We start from the raw sequence: 18,530 nt of genomic DNA on the forward strand, positions 1-18,530 counted from the left end.
AACAACATTTTCTGAAGCTTAGAAAAAAATACATTGTTTAGTAGTTTCGAGAACCATCTGGCTGTTATACACCCTTAGAAAAAAAGGTTCTTTGGGGTTCTATATAGAACCCTAGGGTTCTATACTCAACTCCAAAGAACCCTTTATGCCAAAAAGGTTCTATATAAGGAGAAATAACCCTTTTTGGCACAAAAAGGTTCTTTGGGCTAAACTATGCTTTATGTATATTTACACATTAGGCTATTTAAAATTATTATACTACATTATATTTGTGCTTTTATTTAAATTTTACTTTGACGCACCTTTATTCCAAAGAAAATAAACTTAAAATTTACATCTGCACTGAATCAACCTATTATTATACCAACAAACTGATCTGGTAGAAATAAATGTGTTCTAGCAGTGTATAGCAATCTGGACAGTTTGATCTATTTATTAATAGGTACACGCTAGTCTTCTATTTAATCACCATACTAATATGATTGCAAGTTCTAGTTATCATGTCATGTAAGATGCCCTGCAGCTCTTTTATTGACAAGCAACATGCTCATATGAGTTTCAGTGTTTCATTTAGATTCTAAAAGGCTTTTCTTATAACTCATCCCTCCAAACAGATGCATAAAATGATCTTTGACATAAACAAGCATACAACTTTAACGTGTATCTATGCGCTGATCAGTTTTGTCCTGTCTGCACAACGACGCGTTTCAGTCTGTTTAAATGTTGTTTAAACTTCAGCGGTTCACGGTGAGAACGACGGTTACATTGGTAAGTGAGAAAATTTATTAATTTTAGCTTATTTAATTACTTTTAACTAAACCCTTGTCATTTTTAGTTAGTCTAATGTTACATGTTTATTTCAAGAAGCTAAAAAAAGAAAGGTGGTTTATCGCGTTGTCCAGGCCTGCGCAATTCTCCGCCGGGAGGTTTGTCATTGTTAACATGAATCCCTAAAGTATCTTGATAAAAACTGTTGTGAGTTGATTAATAATGCTGGCGAGAGTTCATGATATAGTCTAATTTTTATTTTATTTAATTTTTTTGCTCTGTAGATTGTATTGGACCTATAACGTAACGTTATAGGAAAAGATGAAACAAAGTTTCGGTCAAATCACCGTCAGACTGCCGTTAAAAACATGAATTCAAACCAAGAAGAACAAAGAGAGAAGCAGCTGATGGAGATGTTTCCATTTTTCTGCGAATAACTGTGAGTATTTGGTGTTTGCAGTTTATAGTAAAATATAATTATTTGTTTTGCTGAAGTAATTGTATAATATTCTGTTGTAGATGTTCATCTAACTCAGAGAGCACTTTACCACCAGCTTATCAGAGTTGAAAAGTGTAAGTCAGAGGAAACATGACCAACCTGCTGCAAAACAATAACACAAAAGGTACATTATTTATTTTTCCTCACAGTACCAACTGAAACTCCTCAATCAGCTAATCTGAAGTTACTGATATCTTTTTTTTCTTCTATTTTCCACCTTTTATCATGCAGGTTCTTATGATTGATAAATAAATAAAGATTTTGCACTGTCACTGCAGGTCTGGACTCTGGAGTGCAGCATTACTTGTTTGTTCATCAACATACAGATGAAAACACCACATTCCTCTCTAATTCAAGTTAGTTTTAAGATTTAGATTTAATTGTGAGAGATCCTTTCTTTTCCTGTTGTACTGTACTCGCATTAGGTCTCATAAATGTTTCTCTGACTTGTATCACATTTACATTTATGCATTTAGCAGACGCTTTTATCCAAAGCGACTTACATTGCATTCAAGTTGCAGTTTTCACATTTGATCAGCTCTTGCTTTCCCTGGGAATCGAACCCATGACCTTGGCGTTGCTAGCGCCATGCTCTACTATTTGAGCTACAAGAAAAGTTGTTTAAGTTGTATCCCCATCTTAGGATGCCAAGCCTAATCATCGCAAGGAGAGTTAGCATCAAAATGGATGCGTCACTGACCAATAACACAGAGATGCCAGAAATATCTGTTTGCTGTTTACTTTTTGTTCAGTATGGAGCATTCAAAAGCCATCACTCAGTTCATTTCAATCAGCACTATTTAGCCCTTCCCAGTGCTGAAATTGTCGTGGGTGCTTTGTTTTTATTGTGTAAATGCTTATCTGAATGTAAAATTAATATTTAATGCTTATAAATTTAAAAACAATACTATAGTTAGTCTTTTAGCTCCCTTTTCAGAAACACGTTTTTTTGTGGTTTCTTAGTAATCAACATATATTTGTGACTGACATGTTGGATGGGTGAGTAAGGTGGAGGGGGTTGAAAAAACAGTATTTCTAAAATGGAGAGTGCTATTTTAAAAGTTATTTTAAAAAGTATGAATAAATAAAGAAACATGGATTTATGTTAATCTCTGTAACTGTTGCACTATGATTTGCTGTGTTATATATTGCTTGTTACAATAATTTTTACAATAAAAATGTCTTAAATTATCATACAAAACCTTGATGTGTTATGCTTATGGATATTTCAGTTTTTCTAGTGATAAATTAGTTATATGAACTGTTTAAGCCTTAAAATTTTATTAAAACAAAACAAAAATTAAATCCAAAGAATGATCCCATGATGGGAACCCCTAAAGTGTTCTATATAGAACCTTTTTCCTGGTTCTTTTGATTGGACCCTTAAAAAGGGTTCCAAATATGTAGCGCCTGATAGAACCTTTTAAGGTTCTATATAGAACTTTTTCTTCTAAGAGTGTACATTCGAGGCTGTGGGCACCCACAATGCCTTCTGTTAAAACCTGCTCCACTGTACATAGAGTGAGGGTCATAAACACTGAGTCACACACTTACAGGTCCCACAGCTGCACCAGTCAGCTGCTCCGTGAGAGGGCAAGATCATGCAAAAATGGTGCACAGATCACAACTGAAACAGATTGTTTTGCGTGAACCAAACTGGTTCTGCAGGTGCTGAAACCACCAGAACTGAAGTTCACGAATACACCAAAGTCTGCATGTAAGACAAATGTCAAGTAGGCTAACCAACATCACTGTTTAAGCAATCAACAAAATAGCAGATGGTACTGCCAGTACTGCCTGATCTTCTGAGAACATCTTTTCCTTAATTATCTGCGAATGCTCCAACAGGCGGCTTGGTGATTATGGGCCAGCCGCTAAGCTTTATAAGGTAACGCCTGTGTTGAGTGCTGAGATGAGCACCTTCAATGGCCCGTGTCTTGAGTGGGTGGTAACGCTCTTTATTTTGTTAAGTGTGCTGTTAATCTTGGTGCTTCAGGAGAAGTTGATCTGTAGAAAAAAACAAAGCATTATGGATATGCAGGGTTTTGGGGGAAGGGTTGGATGAGTGGGGGTGGGGAGAAGATTCTCTGAAGCCCAGCAGGTGTGTTTCTGTTTTGGTGAAACAGTAGAAGGTCCTACTCCTGCTGTCATACATGCAGTCTTAGGAAAATCTGAACTATGCCCTATTATTGTGGCATTGCAAGTTATAGGACCAGTCACAAGATAAAATGCCGGTTTTGTTATATTACAGCCGCCATGCAGTATGACGTGCAAAACCCATATAAAAATAACACAAGTCATCACATATATAACATTCAAACTGATTTACACTGTTTTTAACATTCCATGGAAATCAACAACAAGTTGCACAGCTAAATCAAAATCATAATTTCATCATATATTTACAGGGAGTGCTCTTGTAAAGCAGCCAGCACCCAAAGCCTGACCTGATGTGACCCTGGTGACACATATTACTTCCAATTTGTGGAGAATTCATAATGAAAACGAGTTCTTAGCCCTTACTAAGAAATTTATTGAAAACACAAGGGTGAAAACAACAGCTTTGCAGCAATGTCCAGCTGCTCAACTCTTGAGAGAGAGAGAGCGAGGGGTCACTTTGGAGCTAAATAAACAAGGTAGATAGTGAAGTGTTTCTGTAACTGGGTTGGAGGGGGTTGGGGCAGCTGGAACAGAGTCTGATCTTCTCATAGCAAAGCGGGGCAAAGTGTGACAAAAACATTTTGAGTGACAAAAACATTCTTACATATGCCGTATCATGTTGTAACATCGACAGTTTTCTAGGAAATTGATTAAAAAAACAACAAAAAAGCTGTTTGCTGCTCTGTTTACTTCCACAATGTGATGTACACTACTATTCAAAAGATTGGGGCTAAAAAAAGGTCTTTTGAAAGAATGCTAACTAAAAGCTGCATTTATTTGATGAAAAATATAGTAAAACAGTGAAATATATTGTGAAATATTATTACAATTAAGAATAACTCTATATATTTAATATATACATTTAAAAAGTAATTTATTCCAATGATGGAAAAGCTGAATTTTCAGCAGCCATCGCTCTAGTCTTAAGTGTCACATACTCCTTTAGAAATCTTTCTAATATGCTGATTTGCTGCTCAAGAAACATTTCTTATTATAATTAATGTTGATTACAGTTGTGTTGCTTAATATTTTTCTAGAAACAATTATGCAATTTTTAGGATTCTTAGATTAATTTAATGTTTAAAAGAATAGCATTTTGTAACATGATGAATGTCTTTACTGTCACTTTTGAAAAATTTTATTCATCCTTGAATAAAAGTATTAATTTCTTTCCAGAAAAAAAACAACAAAAAAACTTACTGACCTCAAACTATTAAATGTTAGCGGATTTCCAAAAGAAAAAAAAGAAACAATTTAAAAGAAAAAAACTTTTTAAATTTCAGAAATCATTTAGATGTTGAAAAGTGGGTATCGCATATCACTATGGAACCAGAATAAGTTACAACAATGGCGAGCTATTTAGCTATTGGTTACCAATACTGGTTGTCTAGTCGTCCGAAAGGCCTCGGTGACATCAGACAAACTCATTCTAGATTAAGAGCAAGTTTTAAAAAATTACGATGACAAATTTGCTATGTATTTAGTATAGTGTGCACTGGTGACTAAGAATGTGAATTAAGACTAAAATAAAGGCAAAAAGAAGCCTATGCTATCTCATGACCAAATCGTACATATTTTATACGACCTCACTCTGTGAGGGGTATGTTTAGGGGCGGGGTTAGGGGTGGTCATTTGTATGCATTCCTACAAATTTGCCTCCTCATAAAATACATATGATTTTTCACATAATGTACAAATTTGTATGAACAAGGTCGTATGAATTAACCACCTCGTAAAATATGCACGAATTGCTGTGAGATCGGGTTGAAGAAGCCTACAGCAACATCTCCACAAGAAACAGTAATTATTTGGTGACCATGCAAATGGGAGCAAAACTAGCCTGATAAAACTGTTAGTTTTACACATACAATCTACAGTCTCGAGATGTTATCAACTGTATTTAGTCTCTTGAGTCCTTTAGCAGGCAGCTCTTGGTGGCAGTTGGCTGGCCCCTCCTCCAGCTTCTTGCCTCTTTGCTAATCAGGTGTGGGGGAGGACGAGCCTGCGGCCGACCAGACATACACTGTACAAACAAGTCAGCAAACTAGGTGTCTAAACTAGACGCTAAACCACTAACTGTAGGGCACGTCTTCAGGGCTGTGGTGCTGATATACACGGGCATGTCTAGTTGTTTAGGCTTAATCACATGTTTGAATTGTTTGTGTCAATAGACATAAATCCTCCATGTCTACATGCACACCTTCATAAAGCTGAGGCATTGTAGGTAAATAAGCAGCTCCCACAGCTGAGTTCTCAATGGACCATGCATCTGCCTCGAGGAACGGATGAGGTCTAATGCACAGGTAATTGTGAATATGCGGTGTGATTATTCTCACTGGAATATTGATTTAAACACAGCTGCTTTATTCTATTAGAGAATCACAACACCTGACTCTAGATAAATGATTATTAAAAACTGAGGTCTTGTGGATATTACATTTTGTAAGTACAAACAGCTTGATGAAAGTCTTTGTATTCCATTCTTTATTTCGATCCTCATTAGTAGAGTGGCCACTAGTGATTGGGGTCCAAGACTTTTTACATTTCACATGGTGAACATTCAATTTGTTGGATAATTTACATTAAAGAGTTTAGAAAAGTTAAACACGTGGTGTGAAAATGATGTTGCATGCCTATTTAGTGACCTTTAGTGAAATATTTGTCTTTTAAAATTCATTTGTCACACTGCAGAATCATTAAAAATGAATCTGTGAAGGAAAAGCATAAGTAAGACATTTCTTTTATATATTCATTAAAATTTTAGCTACATTTTTGTTTGATTTAAAAAAGCATATGGGCATCATATGTATATCCATATGAGATAAAAACTGAATGAAATTTCTTGACAAAATAATTAACTGAAATATCCAACAAAACAATCAAAAACAACCCAGAAAAATTGCTACAAAAATGAAAGAAGTAATTTAGAGAGCAAATAATTGACCTATTTCTTTGTGCATATCTCTAAAAATATGTATGCTTCATGCAGCAGAAGCTCATTTTTTTCTTCGAGAACTTTGAATAATGCTAGATGATCCATAATAACGTGACTAGTATTACACTGTAAAAAAAAAAAAATTTGAGTTTTCTCAACTTCTTGTTTTAAGTTTATACAACAAAAAGTTGAGAATCTCCTACAAATAAATAAATTGAGAGAACTCAAAAATCTGCTGAAGCTGGTTGCCTAAAAATTTTAAGTTGGCTCAACTTTTTTTTTTTTTTACAGTGTATAATCATGAGCAAACCCAACATGATAACTTTTCTTTGACTTATAATGTGGTGTGACTTCTGTCCCATATTTCCTAACACCACAAAATTTGTCTTTAACACTTTAGAAGTGCAGCAAGCTGTTGAAGGTGTGAACACATTATCATACAAATTACACCCACGGTCTTGGTAATAACACAAAACAAAGACAGTGGAATTGAGATGTTAATTTGTCAAGAGATGATGCACTTTAGAGGTGTGAGGTTCTGCTCTGACCAGCGTTGACCTCTGAGTAAACAGAGAGCTATTGTGACAAAACAAGAGAATGTGATTCCCTGTTCTCTCAAACAGACAAGCCCAGTGTTGTTGTGTTCAGAGAAAGTGATCAGGGTCCAGTTTGGTATGTTACACTATCTTCATCAAGCTCATCTGAACTGAACCAGTAGGAAGCTGCCTCACTATTTACCTTGTGCTCTGCAACTTCCAATAAATTGCACATGCAGCCCAGGTTTGCACCACCAGCACTCCAGCCGGTGGCCCAGAATAGCACCAGCATTCCTTTCCCCTCGCCTCTCTCTCACACCCAGCAAAGACACAGCACAGCAGAGCAAGGGCTGGGTCACATGGACTGCCACAGACCCGCCAGATCCCACACTCACACTAACATATAAGCACTCACAATGACCAAAACAAAAACACCTCTGAAGAACAACACGTAAGGACATATATTAAACTAGACTAATAAACAATAGAATTATTAAACTAAAAATGTTTTGTCTTTAATCAGAGTGGATATGTTCGTTATCTAGGTTTAGAGGCACGAAGAGTTATTGAAACACTTTATACACACACACACACACACACACACACACACACACACACACACACACACACAATGTTTCAGCATCAAGTTTGTAAATCTATCTATCAATTCAATACTGAAAAAAATGGGGGAAAGAAAATTTTCACTCAAAAAATTGCTTGTAAATTTCACAGTTAATTATAAAGAAACAACAAGTAACAAAGTAACGTAACAATTACTGAAGTAGAAACACATAGAACACATCTCTATTCTGGCTTCAGCATCAACATTTTTTGTATATAAATAGATCTATCTATCTATCTATCTATCTATCTATCTATCTATCTATCTATCTATCTATCTATCTATCTATCTATCTATCTATCTATCTATCTATCTATCTATCTGTCTGTCTATCCATCCATCCATCCATCCATTCATTCATTTATCCATCCATCCATTCAACCAACCATCCATCCATTCATTCAACCAACCATCCATCCATCCATCCATTAATTAATTCATTCAACCATCCATCCATCCATTAATTCATTCATTCATTCAACCATCCATCCATTCAACCAACCAACCATCCATCCATTCATTCATTCATTTATCTATCTTACCCTTAAGCTTTACTTAAAAATTAAACAGATCAGCTTCTGAATGGATTTCTTGTTCACTTTAAATCAGAAACAGAAAAACAACCCAAAACTGTGGGCAGAAATTGGCCAGTGTTTGACAGAAACCGCTAGGGGTTTCTATGCACACTGATATTAAGCAGCAGGGCCAATGGCAACAAAGGATAGAGAGTGAACGATAGCTCCACCTCTCTCCGCTTTTCTCATGTATATAAGCCCGTGGAGTTGACCCAGAAAACACACACACTATCTCTCGTTAGAAGATAGCGAGCAGCGCTCTTTTGTGCGTCGATCCGCTGGAGTATGAAGCTTCACCTTGTGGAATATAAAGTGTAATTCTTCAGAGGCTTTTGAACAGATAAAGCTCATTTGTCCTGCCGCGGCGGAGTCACTGAGCACAGGACACGGGGTAAGAGATTCAAAACGCTTGAGAAACTCACGGACTGTGTCTTAAGACGCGGTGTGTTGCCTATCTAGACAGCATTTTAACCGTCATAAGCGCGTGTAGCATTTTATGTGCTTGCACGCGCTCGTGATGCCCAAAATGCTGTCTAGGTAGGCAGCTCACTAGGTTTTAAGACCGCTCCAGTGTTTTAGAGCTCAGGGTGGCAGATCCATTGTTTGCTTCACTGCACGGTGACTTTCTTTGGATTGATGTTGTGCATTCTTTAAATTTCTGTGTGTGAAGTACAGGATTATAATATAAAAATGACGTTTAATATTTTTTTCTTACACAAATTTACGTGTTTAATTAAAATGCATTCTCAGTTGTCCTCGTTGTTTAGATCTAGTGTTTAAAAATATACTTTTCATTTATTTAGATGGAAATCAAATAAGGCTGTGTGAAATGTTTAGTACTGCGAGAATGCTCCATTCAATTTCAAAAGTGTTGTTTGGATGAGGTTGTAGTGTGTTGAGTCGGCAGTCAGGTGGGCTGAAGGGTGCAAAAAAAGACATCTCTCCTACCTGTTCAATGGGAGTGGAAATTAGTGTAGTCTTTGCTAAATCTTGAACTGTTAGATTTCTTTGTGCATTTATAGAATTTGTGGCCAATTAATCTGGATGTATATACTTTTTTCAGCTTCTGTTGTCAATAGTCCAATTCTAAACCTATCATCTGTTTCATTGAAGGGAGATTCTATGGCAGAGTACATGATGATGCCCATGAACCACGGACAGGGTAACGGGGGTCTGCATGGCTACCGGATGGGCATGAATGGAGGCCTGCAGGCGGGCCCCCAGCAGCATGCGCCCCAGCCCGGCCTGAGAGCAATGCCCAATGGACAGATGATGCACTATGGAGTGGGGCCTCAGGGAAACATGGAGGCTGCCATGCGTCAGAGGGCCAACATGGTGGGGCCTATGAATGGACAGATGGGTCACCACCAAATGCAGTCAACTAACATGATGTTCAACAACCAGGGCCAGCAGCAGCAACATCACGTTCAGCAGCAGCATCAGCAGCATCAGCAGCATCAGCAGCACCACCACCACATGCACCAAGCGCAGCAGCAACAGCCTCCACCGCAGCAGCAACAACAACAACAACAACAACAACAGTACATGAGCGGGGGTCTCACTTCCCAACAGCTCATGGCCAGCATGCACCTTCAGAAACTCAACACCCAGTACCATGGACACCCTCTGGGACACATGAACGGCAACCACATGGGGAACGGGGCACAGTTCCGCATGGGTCAGGCCCAGTTGAGCAACATGCAGCATATGGCCGGCCCGGCTCTTAGTCTGAATGGCATGGATGCCGATCTGATTGACGAAGAAGTTTTGACGTCGCTGGTCATGGAACTGGGACTGGACCGAGTGCAGGAACTCCCTGAACTCTTTCTGGGACAGAACGAGTTTGACTTTATCTCGGACTTTGTGAGCAAACAGCAGCCGAGCACCGTTAGCTGCTGAGACTGGAACATATGGACGCTTCAAGGCGAGATGGGCAGCAAAAGTTGCTCTTTTGATCTCTTGGTTTTTTTTTTTTTTTTTTTGGTTTTTTTTGTGATCGCCATCAAGACGAGAGGTGATCAGATGCCTCTGATCCACAGAAACGGGTGGTCAAGCTCCTGTCAGGACTACAGTTCTGTTTCTGGCTGAAATGCGGTGATCCATGGTTGAATGTAACAACACTTCAGAACTGTGAACTTTGTGCAATGTAAAGACACTCAAACCTTATTTGTCTTCAATGCAGTTTTACATTTAAAAATGTATTTATTTATTGCTTATCAGATGTATTAACATAGAACAAAAAAAGCAATGACATCAAGAACCTGTGGTTTATGGGAAACTCCCAGAATGGTTTTGCTGAATTGTTGTTTTTGATCATTTAGAACTTTTTGTTCGACCCAAACTGTAAGTCTGATGTTTTGTTGGACGGTAAAATTTTCAGCAAACCACTGTTTGCTTACAATAGTGGTTAACTCCTGTCGTGATACAACTGGTCTGTCTAAGCTTTAGAATTGCCTTAAATCAAGTTGCTTTTATTTATTTGTCTCCCCCACCCCAACAGTCCAGGAGGGCTCAAACCTATGTGTGACTTGTAATAAAGATGGCCAAGTTTTAACTCTGGCCTAATTTTTCATCAGTCTCTGATCTTATTTGTGGAAATTAAAAGGAGTGAGTGTAATGTGTATATCTGTCAAAAGCAAGCAGAAAAAATGGAAGAAGCTTGGATTAGCTTTATTTGGTTCGACACCATGTCATAAAACTATATACGTTTACTCCTTGAAATGGTTCTAATTACAATCTTGCCTGGTTAAAGCGGTTACTTAACTAGTTATCTACCATTATCATAAAAGGGATAGTTCTTTCAAAAATTAAAACTTATCCTCATGTTGTTCCAAAACTTTATGCATTTCTTTTTTTCTTTGGAATAGACCAGTTACTTTGAAATGTTTGTGTTAGGATGTCTTTTTTGTCCTTCTCCATACAATTTAAGTAATTTGGGTCCAGTAGGTTTTTGGACCTCAATGAATGGGCAAAAATGTTCAAAATATCATCTTTTGTTTTCTGGACATGAAAGTCGTAACGGTTTGGAACAGCACAAAGGTGAATAAACTGACTTTCATTTAATTTTGAGAGGATTAACTATACATGGTGTTAACCTGAAATATGTTATTAGAAACGATGATTATGACTCCTGTTAAAAGCTGTTGCTTAGACTACCGAAGGTTCTGAGAATCGTTGGTGCACCACAGCCTCCAATGACTAACCTTTCTTGGTTTAAAACGACAAACTAGTTTCATGCTTGGTGCAAAGTGGTTGAATTGTGCTCCAATAGTTACTTTCTTAATTTGTGTGCATTTATTAGGTCTTGTATACAAGGCTGCTTGTAAAGCAAGAATCTTTTACCTACTTTCAGATGTAATAAAGGTGTGTATGGGGGAGGTAGTGGAAACTGTCCAGGTTAATCTGTGCTTACCTTGACGTTACAAGGCTTTATGTGAACTCTGGTCCTGTGTTTTTGTCCTGGGAATGCAGGGCAAAGTGTTGTCCATTTACGGACATGCTGTGGTGAGGGGGTTCGGGCAGGGGGAAGGGTGAAGATTGCAGTGACAAGCCGTTAACGCTCCACTGTCACTTCCTGTTCCTCCTCGGCGGAGGAAGGGCTCGAAGAAAGTCAATTGAGGTTACTGTATAGTAGCACTTGCATTGGATTCCTCTTTGATTTCTCTGGTATCAGAACAAGCCTTAATAATACAAAATGAATGCCTGTGGGTGGTGAATGCCAGGAATGAGCTAACAGACACCATCAGTGTTGGCTCCACCCTGTTTATTTTCAAAAACTATACTGTTTCTGACTTGTTCTTGAATTGAAGTTGGTGCCCTTTGATTTGGTCTTGATCCCTAGTGTTGGACCCACAAGCAGCTAAATTAAAAGCTCAGTGTTGTGATTGTGGATTAACAAGGTGTGACTAAATGAGTACAAATTCACATTCACAATGTCTTCATGTTTATAATTTGTAATTGATTGATCCTCTAGATCTGTCCAAATTGATACAGTAGGGTCATTTTTGTTTGGAGATTCTATTTATTTGGAGCAATAAAATATGTATTTATAAATGAGATGGGTCATTGAATCTAAAAGGCACTGTTTGTGTCCCTTATAAATGTGTTAAAAGTGACTTTTTAAAATTTTTTAATCAATGTTTAGTTTTATTAACATACATGCCCATTCAAAAGTCTGGGGTCAGTGAGATTTAAAAAACAATAATAATACTTTTATTCAGCGAGGACTCTTTAAATTGATCAAAAGGAACAGTAAAGTTATTTATAGCATAACAAATTTCTATCTCAAATAAATGCTGTAATTTTGAACTTTCTTTTCATCAGATAATCCTTTCCACAAAACGGTTTTCAACATTGATAATAATAATTTTTTCTTGAGCACCAAATCGTCACATTATAATGATTTCTGAAGGATCGTTTGACAGTCAATGGCTGTTGAAAATTTAGAAATTATTATTATTATTTTTTTTGGATCAATAAAAATGCAGCCTTGGTGATCATAAGAGAGTTCTTTCAAAAACATTCAAAAATCTCCAAACGTTTTGTAGTAAAAAGATTTTTTTTTTATTTCATTAACACTTAAAAACATTATATATGACAGAATGTTTATAAGCTTTTTTAAACTTTACAAAAAAAGCGCCTAAATGACCTGAAAGTTTTGATTGTACATGAGTACACTGTACACAAGTTGTAAGAGTAACGTGTCAACTGACATTTAATCCAACATTTATAGATAGAAACAGCTCAAAAGAATTTCAACTGCATGCTTTTGAAATGAAAAGTGGAGGGTTTCAGTTCAAAGATGTATCAGTAATCTCTCTGGGGAATTCAGCTGTCTTTGTGAACTTTGCAATTTAAAAAAAGATAAATATAGGTGTGTGTGCATAACAGGGAGAGGGAAGATGTGTGTGGCTACTTTCTTAGGTGATGGAACTATTGTGTGAAAGAGAACACTATAACATGTAATATCTCTGGGCGTCCTCGGCCAGACCTAGCACCACTGATCCGTCCTATTAGATAAGAATTGGGTGTGACCGATTATTACCATCAGCTCTTAGCTAATTGTTTTGTACAGAGAAGAATGCAACGGGACGTCAATTTATCATAATTAACTTTTCTATGAATAGTTGGAGTACTAAAGCCTTTTAGTATTACACCATCATATATTTTCTCTTTGTCAAACTCTTGGTGTAAATCCACTTCTGGGGAACCAGACTAGACATACGCTAAGCAGGGTGTGACAGGAGACATGTACTGTTGACTGTTTTTTGCGGTCTCTCTCTGAGGCCACCCACAATAATCTCTAAACACACACACACGAACACACACCTACTGTTCTTTCTGAGTGAGCTCTCTCTCTGAACAGCTTTAGATTCAGTAGAATGAGCAAATGACAAGGTCATAAAAGAAGAAATGTCTTGGGGAAAAAAAGCCACTTACTGAAATTGAGAAGAGTAGTCTGGGAAATTCTGTGTAGGGTTTTACCCAGTAGCCATGAAGGATCCTGGAGACCACCCCTCTTCTGCATATCACAGTCAGTTTTCCTGACAAAAGTTTGTGGCTGAGGTGTTTACTAATTTAAGTCTATGTATAAAAGAGGATATATGTGATAAGTTTTTCAGAGAACTGTTAATTAAATACTGCAGTTAGATGTATTAAAATCAAATGTCTGCAAATGATATCTGACAGCACAGCAAGCAAGAGCAGCCTAGTGGCTATATTAAACAGTAATTTAAGTAACGACGCGACGTGGGAGCAGTCTAGTTGAATGTTGATATAAATGCATCATTCATTCAAACTTTGTGAATGTTTATGAACAAACAATATAACAGTAATTTGTTGTAAAAGCCTGGAGGAGCGCCGCAAATGTCAGAGGTATGAAAGTTGAGTGTACCACCATTGTCAAACCTCGCGAGACTCACAGTTTGAAAACCACTGGATGGGATTCATGTTTTTATATTCCAATTTTCATGTTAACTTCAACACGATGTTTCTGTTGTTCTGGACCAAATTCCATAAACTCTTCCAAAAAAGTGTTAATGCTTCTTTGTAGCACCTTACAGTGAATTTCCTTTTTGTGTGGAACACAAAAAGTGACGTGACATACAGCCAAGTATGGTGACCCATACTCGGAATTTGTGCTCTGCATTAATCCCATCCAAAGTGCACACACACAGCAGTGAACACACACCGTGAACACACACACACCGTGAACACACACACACCGTGAACACACATCCGGAGCAGTGGGCAGCCATTTATGCTGCGGCGCCCGGGGAGCAGTTGGGGGTTCGGTGCCTTGCTCAAGGGCACCTCAGTCGTGGTATTGAGGGTGGAGAGAGCGCTGGACATTCACTCCCCCCACCTACAATCCCTGCCGGCCTGAGACTCGAATCCGCAACCTTGGGATTACGAGTCCGACTCTCTAACCATTGGGCCACGACTTCCCCCAAAAAAATATATTTTGAAGAATGTTGGTAACCAAAGAAATTTGGTGGCCATTGAATTCCATTGTTTGTACGAAAGACATGTGAACTAAAACATTAGTTCTTGATCTTCTAGAGTTTCTAATTTGGCTATACACTCTTAAAATAAAGGTGCTTCACGATACCATAGAAGAACCTTTTTTTTGTCTAAATGGTTCCATAAAGAACCTTTAACATCTGAGGAACCTTTTTGTTTCACAAAAGGGTCTTTGTGGTGAAAGAAGGTTCTTCAGACTATAAAAACATAAGAAAGAGATGGTTCTTTAAAGAACCTTTGACTGAATTGTTCTTTGTGGAACCAAAAATGGTTCTTCTATGGCATCGCCTTTTAAAGAAAGAACCTTTTAAGCACCTTTATTTTTAAGAGTGTATGGTTCTTTGGATTTACAAAAAAATGTTTTTAAGTTTGAATTCAGCATATTGGTGCGAGTTATCATGTGTAAACAAGGAAACATGAAGCAAATGGTTCTTTGAAGCAGGCTTTCTGAAGAACCACACAACTTTAAATGGCCCTCTTATAGCACCAGGCTGCAAACACCTTTCAGATCCTTTATTTGCAAGCCAAAGATTTATTAGATCACAAAGCATGAGATCTAATAAGCCTATATCAGCTTCAGATCATAATATCAGAGAGGAAAATACAGGAAGAGATCGATGGGTGGAGCGTGCATCAACATGTTTTCCCTTCCGCCAACCGACACTCTTTCAAATAAAAACATGTTTTTTGGACTTCAATTGGTTTTACCCCCACACTAACCATTCATGCGTGAACGTACGCAAGAAATTGATTGTGATGGACTGCACTTCCTGCTCTTGTTTCGCCTGACTGCCAGCCAACAACCCTAATTTGGACCACTGAATGAGCATCAGCTAGACCTAGTAGCTACAGAACTACCATAACCACCTTTAACTACTGATTTTCATGTTCTGGTCCATCACAGGTCTTCACACATATCAATATCTTCATTATATGGGTGCAAATGATGATGCCAGACATGTTTAGGCAGAGTTTAGGCAAGAGAGTTTGACAGCTAAAATTGCTGGAGATTCTCTTCGCTCTGCTCCCATCGTTCCCCTCCACTGTTTATTGCCTTGGGCTTTTGAAGTTAAGGGCACTGTGTAAATTATTCATTTTCCTGTGTGAAGCTTACCTCTCAGCCAGGCCAGCTTCAACAAGCCGAGGTAGGAGTGCCACTGTTTGTTGTTTGTTCAGTGTCGTGCATGTATGTGTGTGTGTCTGTGGGGGCGGCTTTAAAATCTTGTGTGTTAATCTCATCGCTGAGCGCTCAACTACCGATATCCCTTAGCTCTAAGAACATCAGTTTCTAGCATAAGCAACCTATGGACACCGCTGAACATGAGCCATCCAGGTGAGGTCATCCAAGTGTGTGCTCTGAATGTCTCCAGAGCGCAGTGGCAGTCTCAAGCACACTGTTTTGGCAGGTCAAGATGGAGCAGATTGAGAAAGCCATGTGGGTTTTGATATTGCCCGCTAGAGATTAATATCATGCTGACAAGTGATGTACGACTCTGCAACATTTCCCAAACATCAGCGAGAAACATGGTTTCTGAGATGAGATGTGAAACAGTACTAGGTGAACTATAAAGCTGTAAAAACACTGAGTGGGGACTGGAAGTGGTCAAAACCTGTATCACAGATGGTAGAAACTAACCTAGCACCCTCTGGCACACAACAGTGTGTCAGCGCTCTAAGCATTCAGAATACTCTAGGAGCCTGACAGACACATTTTTATATTTGTAGCATGTCTGGCTGAGAGAGCACCTGTCTGCTCTTCCGATTGGATACCACTTGGTTTGCTGGAAGCTCTTGAATTCTAAATATTCTCACTGTGATCGCAAAGACTGGAAATCACAGTTTGGATTCTGTGGTTCTTGACAAAGCTTGATGGTCCTCTGTGGAGCAGATATGAAGTGTTTAAAGAATGTTCTGGGTTCAATACAAATTAAGCTATCACAGATGACTGAAAAATGATTTGTAAAACACTTACAATTAGAATACAGGATAAACATTGAAATCCAATTGAAATTTTAGGTTGTTAACCCAAAAATAAAACAGAATTGTGAAATGGAAATTCTATCTACTTTCTAAATGCATATTGAACGATTCATCTTATGTTTTTTTTTTTTTATTATTATTTAAATTTTTGACCTCACGCGACTTCTTTCTGGTGATGTATTATGGAGTTTTTCAATCATCGAGGGGGAATTTACACACCTTTTTTCAACAACAACAAAAAAAAAATGTATTGAAGTTTTTTGGGCTGTTCATTTAAGCCAACAAAGGCATTTTGAGGGCCTGAAAACGCAAACAAGACAAAAAAAAAGCATGTTTTTGAAAACGATACGATTATTAACTGCATCCCAAATCATGCACTATACACTATGGCCTGGTTTCACAGACAGGGTTTAGAGTAAGCCATGATTAGGCCATAGTTCAATTAGGACATTTAAATAATTTTTATAAACATACTTAGAAAAAAACATTACTGGGGTGCATCTTGAGACCAAACAAAGGCATTTATATGTTTTAAGACCAGTCAGTACAAGTTTATTTCAGTTGAAACAGTTAAGACTTACATTTTAGTCTAGGACTAGGCTTAAGCCTTGTCTGTGAAACCGGGGGTAAATGTACTCAACCATGTAGTGTATGAATTTTATAAGGTTATTTTGTCATTAATAATCAGATTCTGATAGCCCCTTTCCCTTCGCGTCGTAATTAAAGCTGCTGTTGAGTGCATTAAATGTCCAACATTCCACATTTGTTTCCCGGTTATTTAAGTGCTTCATCCGGGTATTTAAAGTGCACTTTTTCTTTTTGGAATTTTCAGGAACATACTACTCATACTACAAAATGTCATAGAATAGTGCATAAGCACAAAAAAGTACAAAATTTGGGGTGCACCAATTCTCAGTGTAAACTCCAAAGTCACAAATTTGTGAAAACAATAATGTCATGTGCATGTTCAGTATGTACACAAGTGTTTCTTTACAAAGTGGCATTGCCAACTTCTGGCCTGGCTTGCATAACACATACATAATACTTTTCAAAAACGCAAAGCTTTTCTGGTTGTAGTACATTGTTGCCATGTAAACATACCCTGAATCTGCCTCTTTCTTATAAATGGCTGCAAGCCATTTGTAGGTTGTAAAAACTATCAAAACAACATTTGTTTATTTTTTGACCAGCTCAACATAGCAACAGTGGCTCAACCAATGGTGTGAGCTTGGGACAGTGCTATATGTTTTGTTTGACCAATGATGGATGGGGAGTGTTCAGAAAACCTGTTACTAATGCACATAGAAATAACACCCTTTTCACCTTTAAACATTGATCTGTTCCAAAACGTTGTAAGGTGCATAAAATATTTAAACTAGGGTGTATTTGCTTACTGTTGAACTCCATTTCTCTATAATATATACATTTTTTACAAAACCTTGATGACATCTAGATAGCACAGCCTGAGCAAAACCACTGGAGATCTTGGAAAGGTACAGAACACTCCAGTACGTTTAATCAAAGTACACAGACTTGCAGATCTGATGTAAATAGATTCAGTCTGACTAAAATCTGGACTGGTTGTAATCATGCAGAGAGCACACTGAAACTCCAAAATGTTTCTATAGCATGTTGGTTCAGCTAGTATGATGGAGAGGGGTTTTCCACACTACAAACTACAGAGGGATTTGTAAATCACATGACTATGTTATTCTCACTGTATTTGTGTACCGTAGTGTGCACACATACTGACTTACTGAGGGATTTGGTCAACGCGTTGCACCCTGAAAGACGCCTTCCTGTTTTTTGAGAATGTGGTAAGATTTACAGTATCTGACATGCCCTCACCTCGGCTCTATACGTGTACTCGTGTCAGTCAGTGAAAACCGCCACAAGTGCACTTTCACTATGGTTGTGGTACTCATAAACAAGG

General features: G+C 37.9%; 1 protein-coding gene across 1 annotated transcript; it reads left to right on the forward strand.

The window, feature by feature from the left end:
- The first annotated feature begins 8,314 nt into the window (after window positions 1-8,314).
- LOC306878133 (cbp/p300-interacting transactivator 3-like) lies at window positions 8,315-10,669 on the forward strand. Its single transcript, XM_079430265.1, has 2 exons — window positions 8,315-8,486; window positions 9,209-10,669. Exon 2 carries the CDS (start codon window positions 9,218-9,220, stop codon window positions 9,992-9,994), a length of 777 nt encoding a protein of 258 aa, XP_079286391.1. The 5' UTR covers window positions 8,315-8,486; window positions 9,209-9,217; the 3' UTR covers window positions 9,995-10,669.
- Window positions 10,670-18,530: the final 7,861 nt, after the last annotated feature.

Source organism: Barbus barbus (genome assembly GCF_936440315.1).
Source record: "Barbus barbus genome assembly, chromosome: 12".
In the NCBI taxonomy this organism is placed as follows: domain Eukaryota; kingdom Metazoa; phylum Chordata; class Actinopteri; order Cypriniformes; family Cyprinidae; genus Barbus; species Barbus barbus.